We start from the raw sequence: 24409 nt of genomic DNA on the forward strand, positions 1-24409 counted from the left end.
CACAATGTCTATGACAAAACACACAGTGCTGGAGTAACTCAGCAGGTCAGGCAGCATCTGTGGAGGGTTTGGACAGTGATGTTTCTGATTGGGACTCTGCTTCAGACTGATTGTAGTGGGGGGGAGGTGACTACTGCAAGTGTATGGGTCACTTACTCCACCTGGCGGGTCCTGACCCGAAATGCCTGTCCATTCTCTCCCCAGATGCTGCCTGACCTGCTGAGTTCCTCCAGCAGTTTGTGTTTTCACAAGGTTCCAGCATCTGCAGTTCCGTGTGCCTCCATTCTCTATAATCTCCATTTCACTTGTCTGGGATTTTTTCTGCAATTAGTGTTTTTGACACACTAACGCTTAGTGTATTATGTCCACAGATGCCACATCCTGCCCCTGCATTCTTTCCCTGCTGACTTGGCTTAACAGATTGTGTTCGAAATCTGCTTTGGGGAGCAGAGGCTGGTGTCACCTTGGTATCTCATCTTCTCGATGTGCATCGAGTGCTAAGCCTTGTCTGGTTTCCTCGCCTTATCTGCAAATGCAATGTGTTTAATGACATAAATGCAACATTGATGACAAATCAATGGATATAGTTGCAGAGGATGACTGACTTTCTTTGCGAATTGTACATTTGTCACCACAGATACGTATTCTACTTTGGATCAGAAGGAGAAAGAACGCAAATATAAGACCACGGATATTTCTGGGGACGCGTATGAACGTCAGCCATTGCGGGTAGGCTATGTCTCCATTGCTTGTACCTCGGATGCAATGAACTGTTCAGGAGGCAAAGGTTGCTGTTAATGGAAACCATTCTCAGTCGCCTATTGGAACAAACATTTGCAGTTAGTCATTACCTTTAGCAACATTTTGATGGCAATGGTTATTGTTTCTGACATTTGTTTGCAATTTTGAAGGGAATAATTTCCCTGCTTGGTGTCTCAGTTGGTGATAACCTCTGCTTTATCTGCTTTCTTGCTCTCGTACACAACTCTTATTCTGCAGTTACCCTTTCTGTGTTTGATTTATGAGCTATTTGCATGAATGTTTAACGTTTCCTCAATCAGAAGGATGCTTAAGTGTGTACATAAATTTTGCATGAACTTTGTCTTCCAATTACTCGAAAAATGTCAAGGCCACACAAAAAAATATCCTTTTAAAAGAGCTAGGTTTCACAAAATTTTGCAAACCTAGGTTAGCAATGTCACTCTGAGCTGTTTAATCTCTCTATTGTACCAACCACTCCGCACAAACCAACCCAGATTTATAAACTAGTTTAAACACAAAGTGCTGGAGGAACTCGGGCGGTCAGGCAGCATCTGGGGAGGGAATGGGCAGGTGACGTTTCAGTTTGAAGAAGGATCTGCATGAAACGTCGTCTGTCCATTCCCTCCCTAGGTGCTGCCTGACCCGCTCAGTTCCTCCAGCACTTTGTGTTTTGCTGATGAATCCAGGATCTGCAGTTTCTTGTGTCTCTCTCTTACAATATAACAAGGTCACATTCGGATTCGATCAATCCTGGGATCTGGATAGAATGGTAATTCAGCAAAATAGTACCTTCAAAGTGAAAGCACTATCGGTAAACAAAATATAAAAAAACAAGTGCAATCTAGCTGCGATTATTCAGCATAATTTTTTGGTTTGGGCAATGGTTACTCGTTCTGCAGATATTGAGGAAGAATTATTTTTGAGATACTGCTGAATAATAAATAGTGTGCATTGCAACCTATTGTAATTTCTTCAACTGCTGATTTTATACCTGATGTTCGTTATTGCAAGATGACGTTTATTTTACACTTACTAAATGATGTATGTGGCCCAATTGCGATCAGACCATTACCTGCAATGGTTTTTGACACACAATTTTATGCATCAAAATAATTGTGTTGAATCCATTGTTATTTAACATTTCAAGTTATTCAAATTCCCACCACATGTCCCGAGGGGAGATTAAAAATATATCGATAGAGAAACTTCGAAAGGGAAAGGAGAATTTCAGAAGGGAGCTCTGTGTAAATTCCATAATTAAAATTACAACAGTTTTGTGGTAGTCCAAATGAGATAGTTACATTATTTTCCATTATGTCTCCAGTACATTATCAACCAAGACATTTATGGATTTAAAACTTGAAATGAATGTTTTGATCCGGTTATCAAATGAAGTCATATTTTCTATCCCATCTCCTATGTGTATTAAAAATATCAAGATACCTGCAGTTGCTGTGGATTTCAGCACTTTACCTGGCTAAGTTTTACTGAGCATTCCACCCAATAGATTTTTATGTGGTCTTGATCTTTGAACTGTTGACTATACTTTATTGCTTTTAAACTAACTTGCCTTTATCTGTACCTGTTTTAAGGCCAGCTCTCTTGCAATTAACCCTTTCCCTGTTGCCACAGAATGATACAAATAAGAGAGACATTGGCAGGATTAATAGGGCCTCAGTGAATCTTGTGGATGCCCATGATACTAAACCTCAACCCGTTGACTCCTGGGTCTAAGTGCATACATGGTAGGTGTCTTTGGGACAAAATCACCTGATTGATTCATAGTCTAGTTGCGTGATAGCCTCCAGTCACTTTGGAATAAAAGTGTGAATCAAGTAACTTGTTTTAAAGTCACAGTGACAAATTTGTGTTGAGTCGTTTCCTAGAGTTGTCATTCTATTCAGAAATAGAAGGGCTTTATTGTGAATTGTCAGATCTTTAAAGAATCTTATATGAAACATTCCAACATTCTTTTTTTTAATCCATTGGAAATAAAAACATGATGCCTCAAATTTTTGTAGACTGTCACCTTACAAGAGGAAGATAATTAGTCTGATCAAATACATCAGATCTGCAACTTAAATCTGTGCTGTTTAGTTTAAAGATACAGCATGAAAACAGGCCCTTTGGCCCACCGTCCACATCGATCAGCTGGTCACAGTTCTATGTTATCCCATTTTTGCATCTATTCCCTACGCACTGGAGCCACTTTTACAGAGGCCAATTAACCTACAAATCCACGCACCTTTTTAGGATATGGGAGGAAAACCACGCGGTCACAGGGAGAACCTGCAAACTCCACATATGGCAGCACTCGAGGTCGGGATCGAACCCAGGTCACTGGCGTTGTGAGGCAGCAGCTCTACCACTGGGCTTCCCTCAGTGTGAACAGTGTTCCTATTTGACTTCCAATGATTCCATGGTAGTGATGGACAGTAGGGTTGTTTGTGTAAACACTCCCAAAACTATCCCCCACTTGCACAGATCACTTGTAACTTTAACTTTATATCATTGCTGTTTGTTGCATCTGCCAGGGCATGATAACTTCTTTGTTCACTCACACCTGGAGTGGAACGGTGTAAGTAATGCTTTGTATCCAGTATGTCATGGTTCTTGCACCTGATTTGATCCTTGTTGCAAGTACATCAAGGTGTTTGGACAGGATAAGTCCCCATAGTAACAAGATGCAAGTCAGAATCATAGCAGCCACCGTATACTGTACGTTCTGCATCAGTCCACCTTAGATCTTGAAGTACATTTTTTTGTACCTTTTTTAAAACCTTGCACTGCAGACCTATTTATAATTTTAAAATAATGGATCAGGACAAGGATGGCAACTTTGTAAACGGGGTGGGTGCCTGGAACGCACTGCCAGGGATGGTGGTGGAGGCACATACAATAATGGTGTTTCAGAGACTTTTGGATCGGCACATGGCGAGGCAGGGATAGAGTAGTATGGTTTATGTGCAGGCAGATAAGAATTTATTTTAGCATCATATTTGGTACAGACATTGTGGGCCGAAGGGCCTGTTCCTGTGCTGTACTGTTCAATGTTCTAATATATCATCCAGTTAAAATTGCATCTTCAGGCTGCAAATCGCACGGGTTTTTCTGAAGGACAGCACTGCTGGAGCTTTGATTCAGACTTGCTTCTTGGTCGTGTCCAAGCACCTTTCGTGCCATTTTGACTGGATCTTTCAGCACCACTAACTATCTATCCTATCGCATGATGCTGTAGTAAAGCCTGCCATTTAATTAAGGAAATTGGCCTCTTGTAAAATTGCCCGTTGGGGTGTGGTGAATGGATGAGAATATAGTGTGCTAATATAGAGCCAGTGTGATCGATGGTCGCCGTGGATTCAGTGTGTCGGAGGGTCTGTTTCAGTGCTGTATCTCTAAACTAAACTAAATATTATTTTTGCCAGTCTATCCGAGCTGTGGGTTTCTGAACTGCTCAGCCAGATTAAGCAATGCTCCTTCCTGCAAATTTGCTTTTAAGACACAGGCAAAAAGTTGTTTTCATTTTCATAATCCTTTTTGTAAGTTGCAGTTGAATCTGCTTCTGAACTCCGTGCCCAATCATTGTCTTGTGTCCCTGCTCACAAACTTAATTTGTGTCTTGTCCAGGTCCATAGGTTCTCTTTACTCTATAATTCTATAATTAACTTAGTTGTTAAATCTAAAATATCTATTTGAAGCTTTATCTACTTGCATTTGTGCTTGGAGAAAAATTGTGTTTGTATTGTTAGCTATTTGTTTCTCTGCGCACCACTGTTTATCCATTGTGCAAACACTGATCCTCTGTCCAAGATTGAAATCTGCATGCTTACTCAGCTAACATTCCTGCCCTAATCTTCTTAGTGGTTTGGTAATCCAGCTTTCTACCCTGTTGCTACATCTCCTATCAGTCAGTATTTTTATAGTAGGCCACCAATTGAAAACATTTCATCAAATACCTTTTTAACATGCACTTTCTCAGGGCAATACCTTTATCAAATGCATCTTCAAAGCCATCCATTAAACTAGACAGATGTGGTATCCATTTAACAAATCCTTGCCACTTGTTCTTGGATCTGCAAACGGTAGATAATGTGATCATGCAATATTGATTGTAAGAAATTGCCCACAAAAGAAGCTAGTTTATACAAAGCGAAGAGAGACCAGTTTATCGTTCGTAGTCTCTTAAGATTGTATTGCATTAAATGATAACCACAAATACCTTAATTCTGAGCCAGGTCTCTGGTACCACTGATGCTAGTTAGATGTTTTGCCAAAAAGAAAATTGTTCCCGTCTCATTTTGCTGTGCACTCTTTACTGTCTGGTACAGAAAATATCTCTATTCTGGCTGGTTCTCATTCAGATACGCAACATTCTCTCTTTGGCCACGACATGCTTTTTTTCTCTGGTAGATTCAGGAGTTGTAACAAGAAAAATGGTACTTAAATGGTGGAACATTTGGAGGGAAAAGTCAGCCGTCTGGTCAATAAATGTATGTACGACAGAGTGCCATGATATTAGGGATGACTTGGGACTGTTCATTGAGTTTCAGTAAAATTAATCTAATAAATATCTATAAATATTTTCTACAAAGCTGTGTCCCCACCGAATATTACAGGTTGGGAAATCTATGTGCTGCAAGACAGCCAGAACTTGTTTTTAGAGGGAAGGATTTTTTCCCAGTTTACAAAAAATAACCTTTAGCAAATAAGTTAGCGTATAATAGGCAGCATTTAGTCCATTGACAATGGGAGCAGACATAATTTGAAGGTACTTATTCACAAAATGCTGGAGTAACTCAGCAGGTCAGGCAGCATCTCAGGAGATAAGGAATGGGCAACGCCCATTCCTTCTCTCCTGAGATGCTGCCTGACCTGCTGAGTTACTCCAGCATTTTGTGAATAAATACCTTTGATTTGTACCAGCATCTGCAGTTATTTTCTTATAATTTGAAGGTACTAATCTATTTCCACTTTGTATAACCTCTTTATCGTTTCCTCAACTTATTCCAGGCATGAAAAGCAGCCGTCACGCAACATCATACAGAGGATCTCGTTGTTCACCATTGCCGTTCGATTTGGAAGACTTCATTTCACTGAAGCTAATTGACAGAAGAACAGACAATTCCCAATGTTCCTATTTTAAAATGCAACATGTTTCCAGGGGGTACAAAGGGCAGGGACGGGATGGGATGGGCGAATCTGAGGTTGCAAATCAGTCTCCAACCGTGAAAGCCCAGGGCCAAAGCTGAGCTTTAGTGTGGCTGGTTGCATTAATCTTCAAGAGGGTAAGGTGAAAGGTGATGAATGTGGTGTGGAGAAGAGCCAAGAGTGTTTCTTTTTTTTAAAAAATAACTTTTCTATGCTTTTCGGAACTAGAATTCAGAATAACGTTTGCAGAATTGAAACCATTTACCATAACTTTGCTAGGATTTGGATTTTGACTCATGATAAAATCAGGTTTAAATATGTGTTCATTTGATGATGGCATTTTACTCTGAGTGAAGGTAATGAAGATGGAGCTGCTGGAGGAAGGAAGGAGCAAGTCGATGTGTGAGATGGGAAAGCTTTGAAGTTAATCACCCGAGTTACTTAAGTCTACTTACACCACTAGATTTATTGAATTATTGTGTGTGTGTGTGTGTGTATATATATATACAGTTCTAATTGAGATGTTACATGTTCCATTCGGAAAGTGCAAAATATTTCAATTGACTGGGGCAAAATTGTGCCAACTCTTTGAATGTGGAAGAAAATTTTAATACATGGGTGGCATTTAAATTTCCCCATTTTGTAAATGTACCCTGTTCCGTGTTGGATTTTTTTTACTGCTTGTGCAATTACGATTAAACCCTGGATATTATTGGGATGCTCTGTGATTTGTGGCCCTTATCATCTTTGGTAAATTGAAAACCAGCATGACACTGATGACATTGGTGCCTACCCCCACCCACCCTCCCCTTGAAATATATTCAACAATTAATGGTGCTGTTCCAGTGCGATTACATTTGTGTAAGTATTTTGAACTGTAATACGTCTTTTTACTCTTTACAACAAAATTGTGAAGTTCCAGTTGATTTTTACTAATCGCAGCTGAGTTTTAAACTGTGAACTTTCAACCCAATCGCTAGAAAGCACACAAGTTAAACACCAACCATTCTTCAAGAAGAGTTGAAATCACTTTGCATTTACTACAGCCGGCATGTACAATACGCACCCATTGCGTCTGAAGATTGGCTTGACTTTTGCTACACCGTTTTAAAGCAGAACTCTGAACTTTTTTTTTCGGGAAAGAGTTTAATTTTTGGAAGTTTCTTTCAGATGATTTACCTGACGGATGAACCAGGATATTTAATTGCCAAAACAACGTCATTGGATGGTGTAGACACAACAATTGCTGTTAAATCTTTTTGTTACCAAAGGGTTGGAAAATGGAGAAGGTCTCTTAAGTACATTAATAAGAGCTGTTTGTGACCTTTTAATTATTTCTTTTGTGTAGTACATGCTGCAGGTGAGCTGCTTTGAAGAATCACTAAGCAAGGTCTGCCATTCCTGGTTGTAGATATTACTGTTTGGATTTCTGGATACTCTGGTTATTAGTGGCAAATGTGTTTGTACTATCATGTGCCTTAAAACTTTTCATGGTAGAAAAAAGATAATGTGTTTTTATATATATATATAATATATATTACTCTTAGCATAACTGTAGTTTCTACTGGTGGATATTGCATCGCATTACACTATAATATAAATTACACTCAACAATGACTTATGCTTTCTTAGAATCTGCTACAGAGACCGAATGTATTATGTTTAATTCCACTAATACCCTGCAGCAAATAGAAAGCTTGTTAAACCAGGTTTGTAGAATTATCAACTTGGTGTGTTTTCAATAAACAATGCCTACAATTGATCGCTTCTTCAAATCAGTCATTATGTTTGCGTGGCTCCTTTCTACGGATGACAATGCAGTGACCAGATCATTAATCAGCATAAATGCTTGCTATCGCTGAGCCAGACTCTGAGTTTGGTGTGGCTTCTTGTAGCTGTGGTCATGTTGAAGAACGACCGCTAACTTCTGTGACATTAATAATAATAATAATAATAATGCATTACATTTATATAGCACTTTTCAAACACTCAAAGACGCTTTACAGGGATTACTAGAACATAGAGAAGAAAATAAATAGATAAATAAGTAAACGAACAGAAAAAGGAGACAGAAGGTGAGGTGACGGTCAGTGGTTGAAGGCAGTGCTGAACAGGTGAGACTTCAGTGATGTTTTGAATGTGGTGAGTGAAAAGGAGTCTCTGACGGTTTGGGGTAGTGAGTTCCAGAGGGTGGGAGCAGCGATGGAGAAAGCCCTGTCCCCCCAGGATCTGAGTTTGGTCCGGATGGGGGGGACAGGAGGTTGGCAGCAGCAGGGTGGAGGTGGGAGTGTATCTGTGGAGGAGGTCAGTCAGGTAGGATGGGGCCAGGTTATGGAGGGCTTTGTAGGTCATGAGGAGGATTTTGTACTGGATTCTCTGGGGGATGGGGAGCCAGTGGAGCTTGTAAAGGACGGGGGTGATATGGTCATGGATCGGGGAGTGGGTGAGTAGACGGGCAGCGGAGTTTTGAATGTATTGAAGTTTACTGATGATTTTTGAGGGTGAGCCATAGAGGAGGCTGTTGCAGTAGTCCAGACGGGAGGTGATGAAGGCGTGGATGAGGGTTTCTGCAGCTGTGGAGGAGAGGGATGGACGGAGACGGGCGATGTTTTTGAGGTGGAAGAAGGCTGTCTTGGTGATGTGTTTGTCGAAGGAGAGGGTTTGATCAAAGATGATTCCAAGGTTCCGGATGTGAGGGGAGGTGGATACTGGGAGACCATCAATATTGAGGATGAAGTTTTGGGTGGATTTGGTGAGCGTTTTTGGACCAATGGTGATGATTTCTGATTTGTTGCAGTTGAGTTTGAGGAAATTTGATTGAAGCCAAGATTTTATTTCGGTGATGCAGTTTGTCAGTGTAGAGTGTGTGGTGGTGGAGATTGACTTGGTGGAGATGAGGAGCTGGATATCATCGGCGAAGCAGTGGAAGTTGAGACCATGACGGCGGATTAATTGACCAAGGGGGAACAGGTAGAGGATGAAGAGGAGGGGGCCAAGGACTGAGCCTTGGGGGACACCTTGGGGGAGGGGAGCGGTGGGGGATTTACAGTTGTTAATGGAGATGAACTGGTGCCTGTCGGAGAGGTAAGGTTTTGTCCAATGTATTAGACGTGTGTGGCTTTCCTGATTATTGGGACCTAGTCATGGGGGGAGGAGCCTGAGCTCCTGTATCAAAGCAAACGTTTTCTTCAGCTGTCATACAAATGATGACACCAGCCATGACTTGCAGGCTGCATCTTTTTGACCTGGAGAAGACTGAGCGATAAAGCTGCAGATTTGGCCAACTACTTAGAAATATGGCTCCTTAGACGCAGAATAGCACATTCTACCTCCCTCGTGCCAATGTCCAGAGAAAATTAAACAATGAATGGGCAGGGGCACGAGTGGGAGTTGAGTGCACACAGGTTTACTCTGGCACCAGCTTTGGCTGAACACTAAGGTGCACAAATCACCTGAGCAAGATCAGCGCAAAGAAAAGTCATGACCATCCTTCTCGTAAACTGTCAGTCTTCTCATGGTGACTGGACGCTGGCAACACTTACCATCTTTCTGTCCATGGTAGAGTATTATCCAGTGTGGACTCTTTTGGCACCCATCAAAACACACAGATGTGGGTGGCATGGTGGCGCAACAGAGTTGATGCCTTACAGCGCTTGCAGCACCGGAGACCATGGTTCCATCCCGACTATGGGTGCTGTCTGTACGGAGTTTGTACGTTCTGCCCGTGACCGTGTGGGTTTTCTCCGAGATCTTTGGTTTCCTCCCACACTCCAAAGACGTACAGATTTGTAGGTTAATTGACCTGGAATTAATGTAAATTGTCCCTAATGTGTGTAGGATAGTGTTAATGTGCGGGAATCGCTGGTCGGAGCAGAATCAAAGGGCCTTTTTCCACAGTGTATCTCTAAACAAAATGCCCTTAATTCAATAACACAAACATCATCATCAACCCCCATCCATACTTTCAAGTTCTGCGTCATTTTGTTCCCTCCTTGACTTGGTTTGAAGATTGCCACAAGCAAGATGCTGGTTAAGATGCATGCTTTGTCCTTGTTCAACAACCTCTTTCAACACACCAGCATCAACTTGCAATGTGGCCATCATAACCTTCATGGATGTTGTGTAGGCCCTGGATATTCAACATTAATCCCTTCTGCGGATGGAAATTATGGTATTCCTTCAGACTATTCATTTGGACGGTATTAACAAACTTCACATTCAACACAAATATTAATTTAATTAAATTTCCAAATTGGCATTACAAATCCAGTAGTGAAATGGTTTTAACCATCCGTTAGTTGTCTGGTGTTGGGTCTTGGTGGAAGTGGCTTGTCTTGTCCTCCTTCCAGCTGCAGTTCCTGTCCTGTTAACTCTGGGTGTTTCACTTTCCGTATCACTGCACCCATCTTTGATTCCATCTATTGGGCTACGGGTAGAGCCATTGGCTCGCAGAGCCTGTGACCCGGGTTCGATCCTGACCTCGGGTGCTGTCTGTGCAGAGTTTGTGTGTTCTCCCTGTGACCGCATGGGTTGTCTCCGGGTGCCCCTGATTCCTCCCACATCCCAAAGACGTGAAGGTTTGTAGGGTAATTGGCCTCAGTAAATTGCCCCTCCTGTACAGAGAGTCGATGTGAAAGTGGAATAACAACAAGTGTGAATGAGTGACCGATGGTTGCTGTGGTCTCGGTGGGGAGAAGGGCCTGTTTCCATGATGTATCTTTCTAAAAAATTGTGATTTGTGGCTACATCCCACTCTCAGAGGCTATGCTTAACTGGCACAATTGGCCCCCCAAGTACAGGAGAGAACTGTCTAAACTAGGAGGGGGAAATACCTCTTCCACCTCCAAGCAACTAATCCCTGGCGCCAGATGCTGTTGTGAAATCGGATCTGCATCACTGAGTACCACGGGATGGTAGAGCAGAAAATTTGCATTGTTATTTCTAATGCAATGACTGCACTACAAACCAAAATATTCAACAACGGATCTATGAACTTAGCATACGGGAGTTTTCAATCAAATTATCTTTGGCTCGACTACTGTTTGAAGTATCCTGAAATGACAAAGCACTTATGAAGGATCCCCGCAGTGACAAATTGCCATGGAAACTTGCACACGGGAAACACATTTGTAGTGGTTGTGCTTTGCAGAGATGGAGGGAAAGCACAGCTACTTGTTTGACTGTTTCTGACAAAAGAACAATTTTAAATTAGTCCTGTTTGTATTTTTTTAATTTTCGATAGATATACTTTTGCAAAATCGAGGCAGTGTTCAGTGTTGTGCTGAAAAACACTTAATGTATGCACACTAAAATACATCAGACTCTATGACAATTACATGAAGTGGATCTCATCTGCTGAAGTAAAAATAGAACTGGATTTCTCCTGGGATTGGCTATCCATTTCCAGATTACTTTTACTTTATTATGAGAACCTTCAGTGAGTTAACATTTCTTGATTTAATATTTGGATGCTGGAGCCAACACATTGACTGATCCTTTAATTCGAAATACTGAATAATGCTTTCAAATCAAATTGAAAAAAGTTCTTGAGAGGAAGCAAATATACTTCTCGCTTCGGAAAATTAAATTTTAATTGAAAAATTGTATTTTAATTGGCCATAATTACTGCAGCTATTCCACATAAGTCTCCTGATTAGATTCTTCCTTGATTCTATTTAATCGTGGTTTCTTGGAAATCACTTGAAACATTTCTGCCATTTGTGATGGATGTGACAGTGTCTATTCAGGATAATGGGTTATGCATGGGTGTCCTTGAACCTGAATAATTAAGTTAAGTATCAGGCAAGGAGAAACCAAATTATATGTCAGTCTTTCTGCACACAGAACAGCCTCGCCACCATTGACTCCATGTACACTTAATGCATGCCTTAGTAAGGCAGCCTCCCCGGTCATTCCTTCTCCCCACTCCCTTCGGGCTGAAGATACAGAAGCTTTGAATTTCTGTATTTGTCATTCGAAACAGGTTTGAACAAAATTTAGTTACCATGCAGTCACAATAGAAAAAAGTAACAAAAACATAATTCAACACCAACTACATAATTCAACACCAATATCCATCACAGCGACTCTCATCCCGGTACCTCCACACAGTGATGGAAGGTAAAAAGAAAGATCTTAACTCCTCCTTGCTTCTTCACCTGCTTTCGGGCAGTTAAAACTGCTGCGTTGAGGCGATCGAGGCTCCCAACTCTGAAACCCCCGCCGGGCGATGGAAGCTTCCCTTCTGTTAGGCTTCTGAACGGTCCTTCCATAAGATGGGATACAGTCCTGATTCTTCAACCTACCTCATTCCCAGACTTTGTCTCTGGAATGTTGCACTGTAATGCTGCACCCAATCTTTTCCTTTGCTCTACCTATTGTACGTTGATTTTGGCTTAATTGTATTCATATAGAGTGGTTTCTGATTTAATTCAATGGCATACAAAACAAAGCTTTTCACTGATATACATGATAATAAATCTAATAGGTCGAATGAATTTGTGCCAGAAGTCATTCTTTGCCAAGTTTTATGACCAGCAGAACACCATTTGTTCCAGAAACACTTAATTTTTGAACTTTTGAATATTTTTACATTGCTCCATTGACATATCTTACTCTGTCGAAGGTGCTATATGATGTAATGATTTTTATTGCCATTTTCCCCAAACCTTGCTCTAAGGTTAATTATCACATCTGCTCCCCTGGCCACAAGCCGGGGTGAACTCTGCCCTGGTTGGAAAGCAACCTTAAGCCTGTGCTGTGCGGCTTGTAGCTGCAACAGATGGTGCTTTCAACTAACATTCCACTGGAGAGATGCAACAAAAGGCTCTTATCTAACGAGGATAAAGATGAAAGGCTTGGCTCAGATTGAAATGCTTGTTTTGCAAAGCGCAGCCTTGACTCTTCTCCAATTCCATTCATGTCAAGTTCAATAGTAACATGATCACGGTCAGGAATTCCAGTCAATGGCAGTTAGCAAAGACTTGGGGGATCTGTTTGTGTATAGGATTAAAAACCAGACCCAATCTGAACTATCCCGAGCTCAATTATTTGAAATCTTTCCCTCTCACCCGCTCTGACCTGGAAACTTCTGCAGAAAAGCAGGGGGAAAAAATCTGCTAATTCAACATTGCTGTAGGTAAAGACCACATGACGTATGAGTTTCAAAAAGCAACTAAACAAGTTCCAACAAATGGGTCTGTGGTTTATTATTTCATTACAAACATTAGGTGTTCTAAATGATCTGAGGGTTGGCAGCCAGCAACTGCAAACATGCATACATTTTGCACAAGAGATGGTATGACAGCACTTTCAACATCCACATGAGGAGCTGTGAGCATTTTTAGGGTCTCTTCTGATTTTATCTTTCTGAGATTTTTACACACACTGGCCCTTTATAGATGGCCTTTTCCATTCCATCATTTATCGTGGTGTATTCCAGGTGAGATGCGTAGTGTGTGCACACGTACCGAGGATTGTTCCGCACGTACTGCAGGAATTCTGGAGCTCCTGGTGAGATGACGTTGTCAGCCAGTAGTACAGAGCCTGTTCTCAACAGCCCGCATTCCTGTAGCAGTGGGAAAGAACAGTCACCAAATGTGGACGGTGCAGGAGAGGTTCACCAGAATGCTGCCTGGACTAGAGGGTATTAGCTATCAGCAGAGGTTAGACAAACATGGATTGTTTTTGTTCTGGAATATCTTGTATTGAGGGGAGGCCTGATAGAACATGTAAAACTATGAAAGGCACAGATAGTGTAGACATTCAAAACCCCTTTTCCTGGGTGAAAATGTCAAAGATGAGAGGGCATAGTCTAAAGATGAGAGGGCCAAAGTTTAAAGGAGATGTGCAAGGCAAGTTTTTTTAACACAAAGGAGTGATGGGTGCTTGGAACATGCTGCTATGGGTGCTGGTCGAGAGACACGATAGTGGCATTTTTTAGAGGCTTTTAGATGGGAACATGGGTATACAGAGATTGGAGGGTTGTGGATTATGTGCATTCATTTCACGGCATCATACGATACGATAGAACTTTATCCCAACTTCCCTCGTCCTTCCTGGATAACATTCATTATTTGATGGTCTTAAATTCCGTGCACACACTCTGAAACTTCACCTACCTAGCTTTGCTTTGATGTGCAGGCAATCCATCTAATTGTAGTGGGTATGCCTTGGTTAATATTTATTTCTCCTTCAAGCCTATTACGACACTCTGGTCCTTTGCACACTGAAGTTTCTGACAGCTTGGGTTGTGCAAATTGACTGCCTCTAGTTCTACATTACAGCAGTGAATACTTGGAAGGCCACAAATTGGTTTTGAAATCCTGAGACCCCAACTTATTTATAAATCCAAATCTCTTTATAGTCAAGTCCGGCGTCAGTTCCATCTGCTCCTTTCTGCTCTCCTTCGCTTTTCCTCCGTCTCTTCCACTGCTTACTGTGTTTATCAGCGCACACTATGCAACTCAAACATATGGACTTGTGCATCACACGTGGACCCGACCACGGTGCTCCAGACCTTTCCTCCCACCTCACACGATCCTCTCTGCTGGTCAGGAACATCCGTTCAAATCACTGATATGGAATAGGAGAGGTGGATTTTCCTGGGGAATTGTTGCAAAACGAGATCTCCAGTAAGGCAGCACCCAGTTACCACTTTGAGACCTCAAGACAAAGAGAGGGACAAATCACAGCTAAAACTGCATCAGCGATGGGAAGCAGAGGGTTTTGTGGAACTCTCCCTCACCATCCTGTGTACGTCTAAGGTGATGGACACTGGACAGGCCAGAAATTTCAGTGTGAAGGGAATAAGATGCTATTTTTCCCTGTCTTATTCCAATTGTACCAACAGTAACTAGTTTGCACAGGAATACATCTGTAATGTTGAGACACTTCATAAAACTGAATCCACGTCCTTATACCAAAGGACTTTGTTAAAGCTGAGGAAGATATTGGATATTTCACAATTTCCATGTGTTAATTTGTGGAAAAGCCATGTCCTCTCACTGATGAAATCCAATTGTAACTGGTTGATTGTAGGAAAAAAATCAATAAAAGACTAGTCTCTTTCTATTAAGTCAGTAGGTGAGACCTTTGTGTATGCTGAACAGTCGATAATATTGTGACTTTTTTATTTCTTTTCGGTGTTTTAGTCTTCTGTTCCGAAGTGTTATCAATGGACTTCCTTTGTAAATTCCCTTCAATGAAAGATGTTACAAGCAAGGCAGGTTTGATAAACTGGTAATTTAGAAAAGAGAAAACTCATTCCCGAGTCGTGACAAGCTTCTCTCAGGTGGATTAAGAATATGCGTGTAACCTGCTGTCACTATTTGTGGAAACAAATTTATTTGTTTTCATTGCACAAACAGCGACTTGGAGAATTACTCTTTGAGAGTATTCTGTCATGTTTAGGTTTGGGATACAGCGCAGAAACAGGCCCTTCGGACAAACCGAAAACGCGCCGCTCAGCGATTCCCGCGCACTAACACTATCTTACACACTAGGGACAATTTACAATTACACCAAGCCAATTGACCTACAAACCTGTACGTCTTTCGAGTGTGGGAGGAAATCGGAGATCCCGGGAAAAAAACCCACGCAGGTCACGGGGAGAAAGTCCAAACTCTGTACACCAGGGGCTGTGGCGCTGTAAGGCAACAACTCCACCGCTAACTACCGTTCCAGTAGGGACGCCACCGTGTCTCAGGCACGGAGATGAGGAATCCATTTGGCGGACAGATCCACCAGAGAGAGCCAGGTATAAGCTTCACCTGTCATGGCCAATAATGCCCACTGCTCCCTCTGCTACCCCTTTCTCTTAGCAGAGAGGTTATAACTGTTGTGATATTGCAAGGACTACTTTGTTGTATCACAAGGACAACTTTTTGTTTGCCTGTGTAGTAACATGTATATAAGAGAATGAGGTGATTTGGTGGTCATTCTGGTTCCAGGTGGCCATGGAATAAACAGCCTGGATTTAAGCTCCAGCATTCTAACCTTTTAAACACGTGTACTTGTGGTCCATCCAGAGTCATAACAAAGGTATAAAAGATACCGGACCACGAAGTACAACAATAACTGGGGAACATTGACATTAGGTAGACACAAGGAACTACAGATGCTGGTTTGCAAAAATAAAATAATGCTGGAGTAACTCAGCATTCAGGCAGCATCTCTGGAAAAACATGGATAGGTTCTGTTTTGGATAAAAAATTCAGAAAAGGGGTCTGGACCTGAAACGATGGAAGGATTTCTGGGAATTTGAGAAACAGTATTCTCACCCAGTGTGTCTTGGAGGAACTGGAATTCACTGTCAGGATGATAAATGCAAAAACCTGCATCACATTTAAGAATTATCCAGATGAATGCTGAAACCATAATGTAATATGCAACATGTAATAGGCAGGTTGTGGGTCTTTCCTCAATGACTGCTTTTCTTTGGCATTGAGAAGATTGGCTGAATGGCTGCCATTCCACAGTTTCCTATCAGTGCACACCACCATCTTACCTCCAGGAGTTGGGTATCAGGCTGATAACGGTCCTTCCAGTGATCGAGGAATACAAAATCCACTGTGTCCACTTTGTGCTGCCTTGTCAGTTGAGGAATAATGTCTTGGGAGGCACCTTCCAGAATTTCCACCTTCAAGCATTGGAGCAAGAGATAATAAAGAGATAGGGTTGAAGATTCCCAAAAAACAAAAAGTATATTAGAATGAGGGCTGCAGGAAAGGTTTGGTTCCTGGCTTCCACTGTGAGACCTGCCATTGAAATACCACTTTATTGTCAAGCTCCACCTGACACCAGAGACTGTGCTTTACTCTGTGAACATAGAACAGTACAGCACGGGAACAGGCCCTTCAGCCCACAATGTCCACGACAAACGTGATACAGAGTTAAACTAATCATCCTTGCCTGCATGTGAGCCTTATCCTTCTATTCCCTGCATGTCCATGTCCCTATCTCAAAGCCTCTTAATCACCACTATCATTTCTGCTTCCACCACCATCCACTAGTCTTTTAGGGGTGAGGGAGAGAGAAGAGGGAGATAACTGGCCCTGCACATCCCCTTTAAACATAACCCTTTGGACCTTAAAGCTCTGCCCTCTAGTCTTTGACATTTCCACCCTGGGGAAAAAGGTTCTGTCTACCCGATCTACACCTCATAATTTTAGATACTTGGATCAAGTCTTCTCTCAACCTCTGGCCTTCTGGAGAAAACAATCCAAGTCTGATCAAACTCTCCTTATAGCTAATACCATTTGTTACAGGCAGCATTCTGGTAAACCCTGGTAAATCTGGTTAATTGACTTCAAATGGTGTGCCCATAAACTGAAACATCTTTTCAAGAAGAGCCCTCTGCTGTTGCCTCTGTGTCTTTCTTTCTCTTCACATTGCAAACAAAGCAGTGTGGTTGAGTTGTGTTCCTCACGGGAATATTGCAAGTGAACTGACTCGTTCCTACAAGGCATTTCCCTGAGGGAATGCAACCCCTGGGAAACTTTTTCATCCTTTCTCTTTGATTAATAACGAAACCAGTTTCAGACATGAATGGACCACACAGAACGAGACGTTCGGCCTCACCATGGCTTAATCCGGAGAGCATTTGGATGTGAGGCTCAGTAATGTCCATCTATTACAGTGTGGCTACCCACTGCTAGAAGCCATTTTAATTGGCTTTGAAGTACTTTGGCATAAGATCATAAAGACTTTATGAAAAGATATTTACCTCTCTGATCCTACTTTTCAGAAATATCACATTTAAATACGTTTACATTGAAACTGGTCAACAGTAAATGACTGGGTGAAAAAGTATTTTTTTAATGAAGGGCTGAATTTCTTGTGCTCTTCATAAGCTTTACCTTTTCCTCAACTCCTGCAAAGTGGAAGATCTGCCTTGCAATGTCTGCGTTGATGGGATTGAACTCGACAGTCATCAGGCGAGCCCCAGGTTTAAGCACACGGATTATGCGGAGAGCTGAGTAACCACAGTAGGTACCCAGCTCCAGCACGGTCGAAGGATTTGTCTCCTCCAACACCCTATCCAAAATTGCACCTGCAAAGAGACGCACAGCAGTTACAGCATAGAAAAGCACAGCAGCACGGCTGGTGGAGCCACTACCTCACGGCATCTGAGACATGGGTTCAATCCTGAGCTCGGTTGCTGTCTATGTGTGGAGTTTGCACCTTCTTCCTGTGACCACATGGGTTTCCTCCCACACCCAACGACCTGCGGGATTGTAAGTTAATTTGCCTTTGTAAAATTCCTCCGAATGTGTACAGAATGGCTGAGAAAGTGGGATAACATAGAAATAGTGTGAATGGGCCATTGATGCTCGGTGTGGACTCAGAGGGCTGAAGGGCCCGTTCCCATACTGTATCTCTAAACTATGAAGGTATGAAGGCAAAACAGTCCCTGTGGTTGTTTACTCCCTGCATTTGAACCAGCTCTCCCAGTCGTGTTCACCTACTCTTGTTCTCATATCTCTTCATACGGCAAGCAGGTAGTCTGGGGCTCGAGAAGCTCTTGCAATAAATGTTCTTTACTAAAGTTGCTTACAGGGTGTAGATTACACTCGCAGGACCAATATTTATTACCCCTCACTGTGCAAACACTTGTTCTTTAGTTTAGTTTAGAGATACAGCGCGGAAACAGGTCCTTCGGCCCACCGAGTCCGCACTAACCAGCGATCCCCGCACATTAACACAAGCCTACACACACTAGGAACAATTTACACTTATACCAAGTATACAAACCCAAGCCAATTAACCTAAAAACCTGTACGTCTTTGGAGTGTGGGAGGCAACCGAAGATCTTGGAGAAAACCCACATGGTCACGGGGAGAACGTACAAACTCCATACAGACAGCACCCGTAGTCGGGATCAAACCCTGGTCTCTGGAGCTGCAAGCGCTGTAAGGCAGCGACTCTACCGCCCGCACGCACGTTCTCTCTCAATGTATGAACTTCCCCTGGATTTCCTCCCACATCCTGAGCATGTGCTGGTTGGTGAATTGGTTACTCTACATTGCCCCCTGTGTGAGTAAGGAGAATCATTAAGAGAATGAATTGGATATGAGAGGGAAGAGGTTGTATGGAGGAATGTTGGGAATGGGTCCGAGTGAATGCTCTGAGAGCTGCTGTAAACTCAACAGGCCTCCAACATTGTGAGAAATACACACGGTTCTGCTGTAACATGCATTTCCATAATGCTAATTGGATAGAATGTGATTAAATTAGTGAACACTATATTACACAAGCTATTGGAAATTATTACAACGCTATTCCAATTGGGAACGCGAGACCCACTTGAAAGTTACTTCGTAAATTGACAAGCAGAAGTGAAACGTTGTCTTGGAAACAATTTGGTGGGCAGTTCGGGTAAAAACTACTGCTGTGAGTCCAGAGGTACAGATAAGCAGACAGGGTAAGAACCAGGAGGATTTCTGACAATCTAGTTCAGAGTCACCATTACCAATCTTATTCCAAACATACTTAATTTCTTGAACTAGCGTGATGTCTTGTTAATATTGAACCCTGTATTTGTGTCACAACCATATTACCATCATCTCCTCAAATGTACATAATCTTTCTCAAAAAGCTTTGGATAGGGTCATCCATTACATGATTGAGGTGGAAACTTTGGAGAAAGTTTGAAGAGGTTTACCACAATGGGGCCTGGATTATAAAGTATTCGTTTTAAGGAGAGGTTGGGCAAACTTGGAAACTTTTCTTTGGAGTGTTGGAGGCTGAGGGGAGACCTGATAGAACTATATAAAATTGAGAGGCATTGATACGGAGACAGTCTTTTCCACGGCGTGGAAACGTCAAATACTGGAGGCCATAGCTGTCAGGTCAGAAAGCTTCAACGTGATGTGTGGTGCAAGTTTTATTTTGATAGGTATCTGGAAATAGCTGCCAGGGGAGGTGATGGAAACAGACACGATAGTGGTTTCAAGAGGCAAAGAGGAACATAAACATGCAGGGTATGAAGGTATACAGATCATAGGCAGGCTGATGGGTTTTGTTTAATTTGGCATCGTGGGCAGCCCAGACATTGTGGACCGAAGGGTCTGGTGACCTGGGTGATGCTCTTGTCTATTAAACTGTGAGCCATTAAGACATGCCTTAGCTATGTTACCATTCACTGGATTGTAGCAGTGTGGAAGTAAGTCAATGAGTCATTGGGGCAGTGCACAATATTTCTTAAAATAAATTCTACAGTAACTCCAGACTGACGCCAATCCGCTCTCTCTCTGTCAATGGGTTGAAACAATTCTTTGTGGACAATTGTGAAATTTTGACTTGTTTTGAGAATCCTTTCAGTTTAGCTCATGGTTTTTCTTGGAAGTCTATTACTCATCGTGAAACACAGAGGATTGGATAGTCTGCGCCCACAGCCTTGGTGAAAGCAGTCCAAAAATGTCACGATTTTAATTGGTTTTATCTAATCTTTCTCACAACTCCACCCAACCGAAAACTGTTACTGTGTGGTATGGAATTTTATCAGAAGCTATATCAGGGTGAGAATTTGACTCTGCTAGATTTATAATTAATATTACCAATTTTGAGGCACCATCTTGATGTGAAATATCGATAATTGCTTTCCCCAACTCTGCCACCCCCAACAGATGCTGCTTGACCCGCTGATTTCTTCCAGCAGTTTGATTTTTGCTCCAGATTCCAACATCTCCTCTTTCTTGTGCCTCTCCTCCCCAGTTTTCATCATCTTTGCTAAAAACTGTGACTTGAGTAGGGATATGACACCTTGGGTCATGTAAGTTGGTCACGTACAAGTTTCAACAAACTATTTGGTTGTCGAAGGCAATACGATTATCAAATAATAAAGTGCTGATCAGACTTCTTCAGACTGAAGGAGAGTCCAGATTGAATGGTGTCTGTCCACCATTTCCTTCACAGATGCTGCCTGACACGCAGAGTTCCTCCAGCACTTTTGTTTTTTGCTTGCAGCCTCTGTAGTTTCTTGTGCCTACAATTCTTCAGTGGCAGACCTTCCATTGTGTCAACATTTCTAAGCAGGAATCTTGAGTGACTCTTAAACAAAAACTCCAAAGTAAATGCTGGAAGAACTCAGTCAGTCGAGTAGCATCAATGGAAGGAGAAACCATTGTTTCAGGTCAATACCCTTCATTGGAACAAATGCTGTTTGATTCGCTGAGATCTTCCAGCATTCCTGTTTCCATTTGATGTTCCAGCATCTCCATCGTTGTTGTTTTCCACTTTGACTGCTTTCTTTCCTCTGCTGCCCAGCCTTGGAAGGTTGAAAGTAAATACGAGCGAGCATTTTGAGAGAGACCGCTCACTGTGCACAGTTCAGGATCCACCCCGCGTGAGTGGCTGGAGATCAATACTGGAGCGTGTCCAGGGGGATTTGCCCTTGTGAAACTCGAGAACGAACCATTGTGGACTAACGAGAGGAGCCTTTGCTGGGAAGATGAACAACTAACAAAAGGACACAAAGTGCTGGAGTTACACAGTAGGTCAGGCAGCATCCCTGGAAAACATGGATAGGTGACGATTTGAGTCACTTATCCATGTTCTCCAGAGATACTGTCTGACCTGCTGAGTTACTAAAGCACATTGTGTTCTTTTTTTGTGCATTAACCAGCATCTGCAGTTCTTTGTTTCTAAAAGTCAACTTAAATGGAAAAAAAATTGGAATCCCTATCCACTAACACATTTAATTTGACAATTTTAATCCAATTTACAAACTTGGACTTGTGTAATGCCCCCTGATCAATACTTATACCTTTTTCTTGAAAACAATTTCTTGCAGCATTTTGCCATCAAAGGATAAATTATTCTGTGATCATATCAGTTTCTTTTTTATTGAATTTGGCAGGTAATCTACAAAGTCCCTTGCCTCAGCCTAGCCAGCAGATAGCTGCCATGGTAACAGACGGGAACACAGTAGTCAGTTCCACGTACTGTATCTACCGAAGTACATTGTCTTCTGGTGTGGTTCATTAATCATGGGTGTCATTTGTTATTTAAGGCGTGAACCCTGCACAGATCTTATCAGTGAAGCCAGAACAACCTGGCAACTTATTGATGCTCACTCACTGCAAATCTAAACTATATTGACCAAAAAAAGTCACTCTGGCACATAATAAAGAAACACTTTTGTCCAGGAATAAAGGAACATCCTCGTCTCAGTTGAAATCTACGAATCACAATTCAACATTTTAGCTCGTCCTTCAATATGATCCAAGTATTTATTTGTATCTTTGGCAGGCGACTCTAGGAAACAAGCACCATCATAACCTGAAACATTGGCTCGGTATCTTGCACCATAGATGCTGTCTGGCTTGGAGTGTATTCACAGCACTTTTTATTCTTATTCAAATGCTCACTGTTTTAGTTACAATATGTCCATGGATTAAGTGGAGATTTTGATTGAAAGATACAGCTTGGAACAGGCCCTTTGGCCCACTGAGTTTACGCCGACCATCTGCGTGACCTGTTCACACTAGTTCTGTGTTATCCCAATTTCGCATCCCTGCACACAAGGGGCAATTTACAGAGGCCAATTAACCTACAAACCCACAAGTCTTTGGTATGTGGGAGGAAACCAGAGCACTGAAGGAAATCCATGCAGTCACTGGGAAAACATGCAAATTCCACACAGATTGCACCCAAGGTCAGCATCAAACCTGGATCGCTAGCATTGAGAAGCAGCAGTTCCACCAGCTGTGCCCAAGTAATGAATAAACTTACAGTAGAAATGGCCGATTCAGGCACACAACAGGAAAGGTGAGTTGCCTGAAATTATTGAATTCTATATTGAGCTTGTAAGTAATTGGAGGGGTTTGTGTTATGCCAAATAAGATCATGTCAATATAATGTGCTCAATATTGCTGTAATGCTGCTACATCGTGATTGAGATGTTTTTAAATATAAAAAAGCCTACCTTTCTCATCGCCCACATTCATTGCCCATTCCTTCTCCCGGCAGTATTTGTCGATATTCTCCACTACGCTCTTTGCATCACCCTGCACAGCATTTTGCATCACATACTGTAAAATCCTGTTCTCTCTGCTGGTGCCGGTCATGAGCATTGCCACCTTCTCTTCAAGGACGGTGTGCCAGAAAATTGCTGCTGTACTGTTGTTTTTAAAGAGGATAGGGAGCAGGAAGAAAAGCAGGAGGAGACTGGCCAGCAAGATGCTGAAGCTTGTAAGATACTCTTCCATCTGGGGAGAGGAAAACAGACACATGTCCGGAAGTTGCAAGCATCTGTCTATTGGTAAACGCAGATAATAAATAGGAACAAAAGCCAGCTCTGCCATTCAATGAGTGCATGGCTGCACTGATCATGGCCACAACTCCAATCTTGGGCTTGATCCCTGTAATTCGTGACTCACTATTAATCCAAAAATCTATCTCAGCGTTCCATATCCTAAACAGCCTTCACAGCTTTATGGGGTGGGGAATTTTCAAGACTTGCTACCTTCTGAGAGAAGAAATTTCATCCTCATCTCTGTCCTACATAGCTGATCCTTTCATCTTGACGCTCCGCTTCCTAGATGGTATGAAAACATCCTCTCAATGTAGAACTAAGAATTGCCCACCTCCCTCCACTGAGCATCTTATTTCTTCTATCAGATTGTTTCTCATTTTGGTATCCTCCTGAGAGTATAGATCCATTTTCACAATATTTCCTCATGAGGCATCTTTCTTCAAACCAAGCATTACCATTCCATGCATTACCTCCATGGCACATTTATCCCACCGTTTAATGTGAACAAAAATTATATGCCATTCTCCTGGTTAATTGTCACCAAACCAGGAATATTGCAGCAAGATTCCTCTCCTCATGTAGTCACAGAGTATTGAGTTATTCAGCATGGATCAGACCCTTCAGCCCAATTTATCTATGCCAACTAAGGTCTCATTTGCCTGCACTTGGCCAACATCACTTTCACTCTTTCCTATCTCAAAATTGTCATTCAAGCATTGTTCCCAATCCCTTTGAAATAAAAGCCCTTTGAGTTCCACAGTAACCTACATGCCATTAGTTGATACGTTAACATGGAAGAGCATTAACCATAAAAAGTTCTCCCAAGAAATTACATGTGTTGACGTAGGTGAATTTACTGCCCATCATTCATATTTATATATTTTTTAATTGTTTCATATTTCAGATACAGCGCGGAAACAGGCCTTTTCGGCCCACCAAGTCCGCACCGCCCAGTGATCCCCGCACACTAACACTACCCTACACACACGAGGGACAATTTTTACATTCACCCAGTCAATTAACCTACATACCTGTACGTCTTTGGAGTGTGGGAGGAAACTGAAGATCTTGGAGAATACCCACGCAGGTCACAGGGAGAACGTACAAACTCCTTACAGTACAGGACCCGTAGTCAGGATCGAACCTGAGTCTCCGGCGCTGCATTCGCTGTAAAGCAGCAACTCTACCGCTGCGCTACCGTGCCGTTCCCTCGGTTTATTCTTCCATCTTCTATCCTGCTGA

General features: G+C 42.2%; 2 protein-coding genes across 11 annotated transcripts in view; one reads left to right on the top strand and one right to left on the bottom strand.

Annotated features, from left to right (window-relative positions):
- The window catches only part of arvcfb (ARVCF delta catenin family member b), a 207367-nt gene extending 201265 nt beyond the window's left edge, over positions 1–6102 (top strand). For 8 of the 10 annotated variants that reach the window (XM_078421486.1, XM_078421489.1, XM_078421488.1 and 5 more), the window contains 3 exons: positions 638–729; positions 2395–2507; positions 5773–6102. In XM_078421486.1, the coding sequence (XP_078277612.1) occupies positions 638–729; positions 2395–2496 (194 nt within the window). In that variant the 3' untranslated portion in view covers positions 2497–2507; positions 5773–6102. The remainder of the gene's footprint in view (positions 1–637; positions 730–2394; positions 2508–5772) is intronic. The other 2 variants (XM_078421491.1, XM_078421492.1) reach the window with 1 other exon arrangement.
- Positions 6103–13110: 7008 nt separating this feature from the next.
- LOC144605746 (catechol O-methyltransferase-like) lies at positions 13111–23156 on the bottom strand. Its single transcript, XM_078421262.1, has 4 exons — positions 22838–23156; positions 17769–17962; positions 16418–16549; positions 13111–13477 (listed from the first exon to the last, which is right to left on the bottom strand). Exons 1-4 carry the CDS (start codon positions 23142–23144, stop codon positions 13271–13273), a joined length of 840 nt encoding a protein of 279 aa, XP_078277388.1. The 5' UTR covers positions 23145–23156; the 3' UTR covers positions 13111–13270.
- Between the last annotated feature and the right edge of the window lie 1253 nt (positions 23157–24409).

The sequence above is a fragment of the Rhinoraja longicauda genome, chromosome 25 (genome assembly GCF_053455715.1).
Source record: "Rhinoraja longicauda isolate Sanriku21f chromosome 25, sRhiLon1.1, whole genome shotgun sequence".
Taxonomy (NCBI): Eukaryota; Metazoa; Chordata; class Chondrichthyes; order Rajiformes; family Arhynchobatidae; genus Rhinoraja; species Rhinoraja longicauda.

Coding starts and splice junctions, on each gene's coding strand:
- LOC144605746 (XM_078421262.1), bottom strand. CDS start 23,144: ATGTGTCTGTTTTCCTCTCCCCAGATGGAAGAGTATCTTACAAGCTTC. Junction 17,963..22,837: donor GAATGTGGGCGATGAGAAAG/GTAGGCTTTTTT, acceptor GTCTCTTTGCAG/GTGCAATTTTGGATAGGGTG. Junction 13,478..16,417: donor CTGATACCCAACTCCTGGAG/GTAAGATGGTGG, acceptor CCACTGCTACAG/GAATGCGGGCTGTTGAGAAC.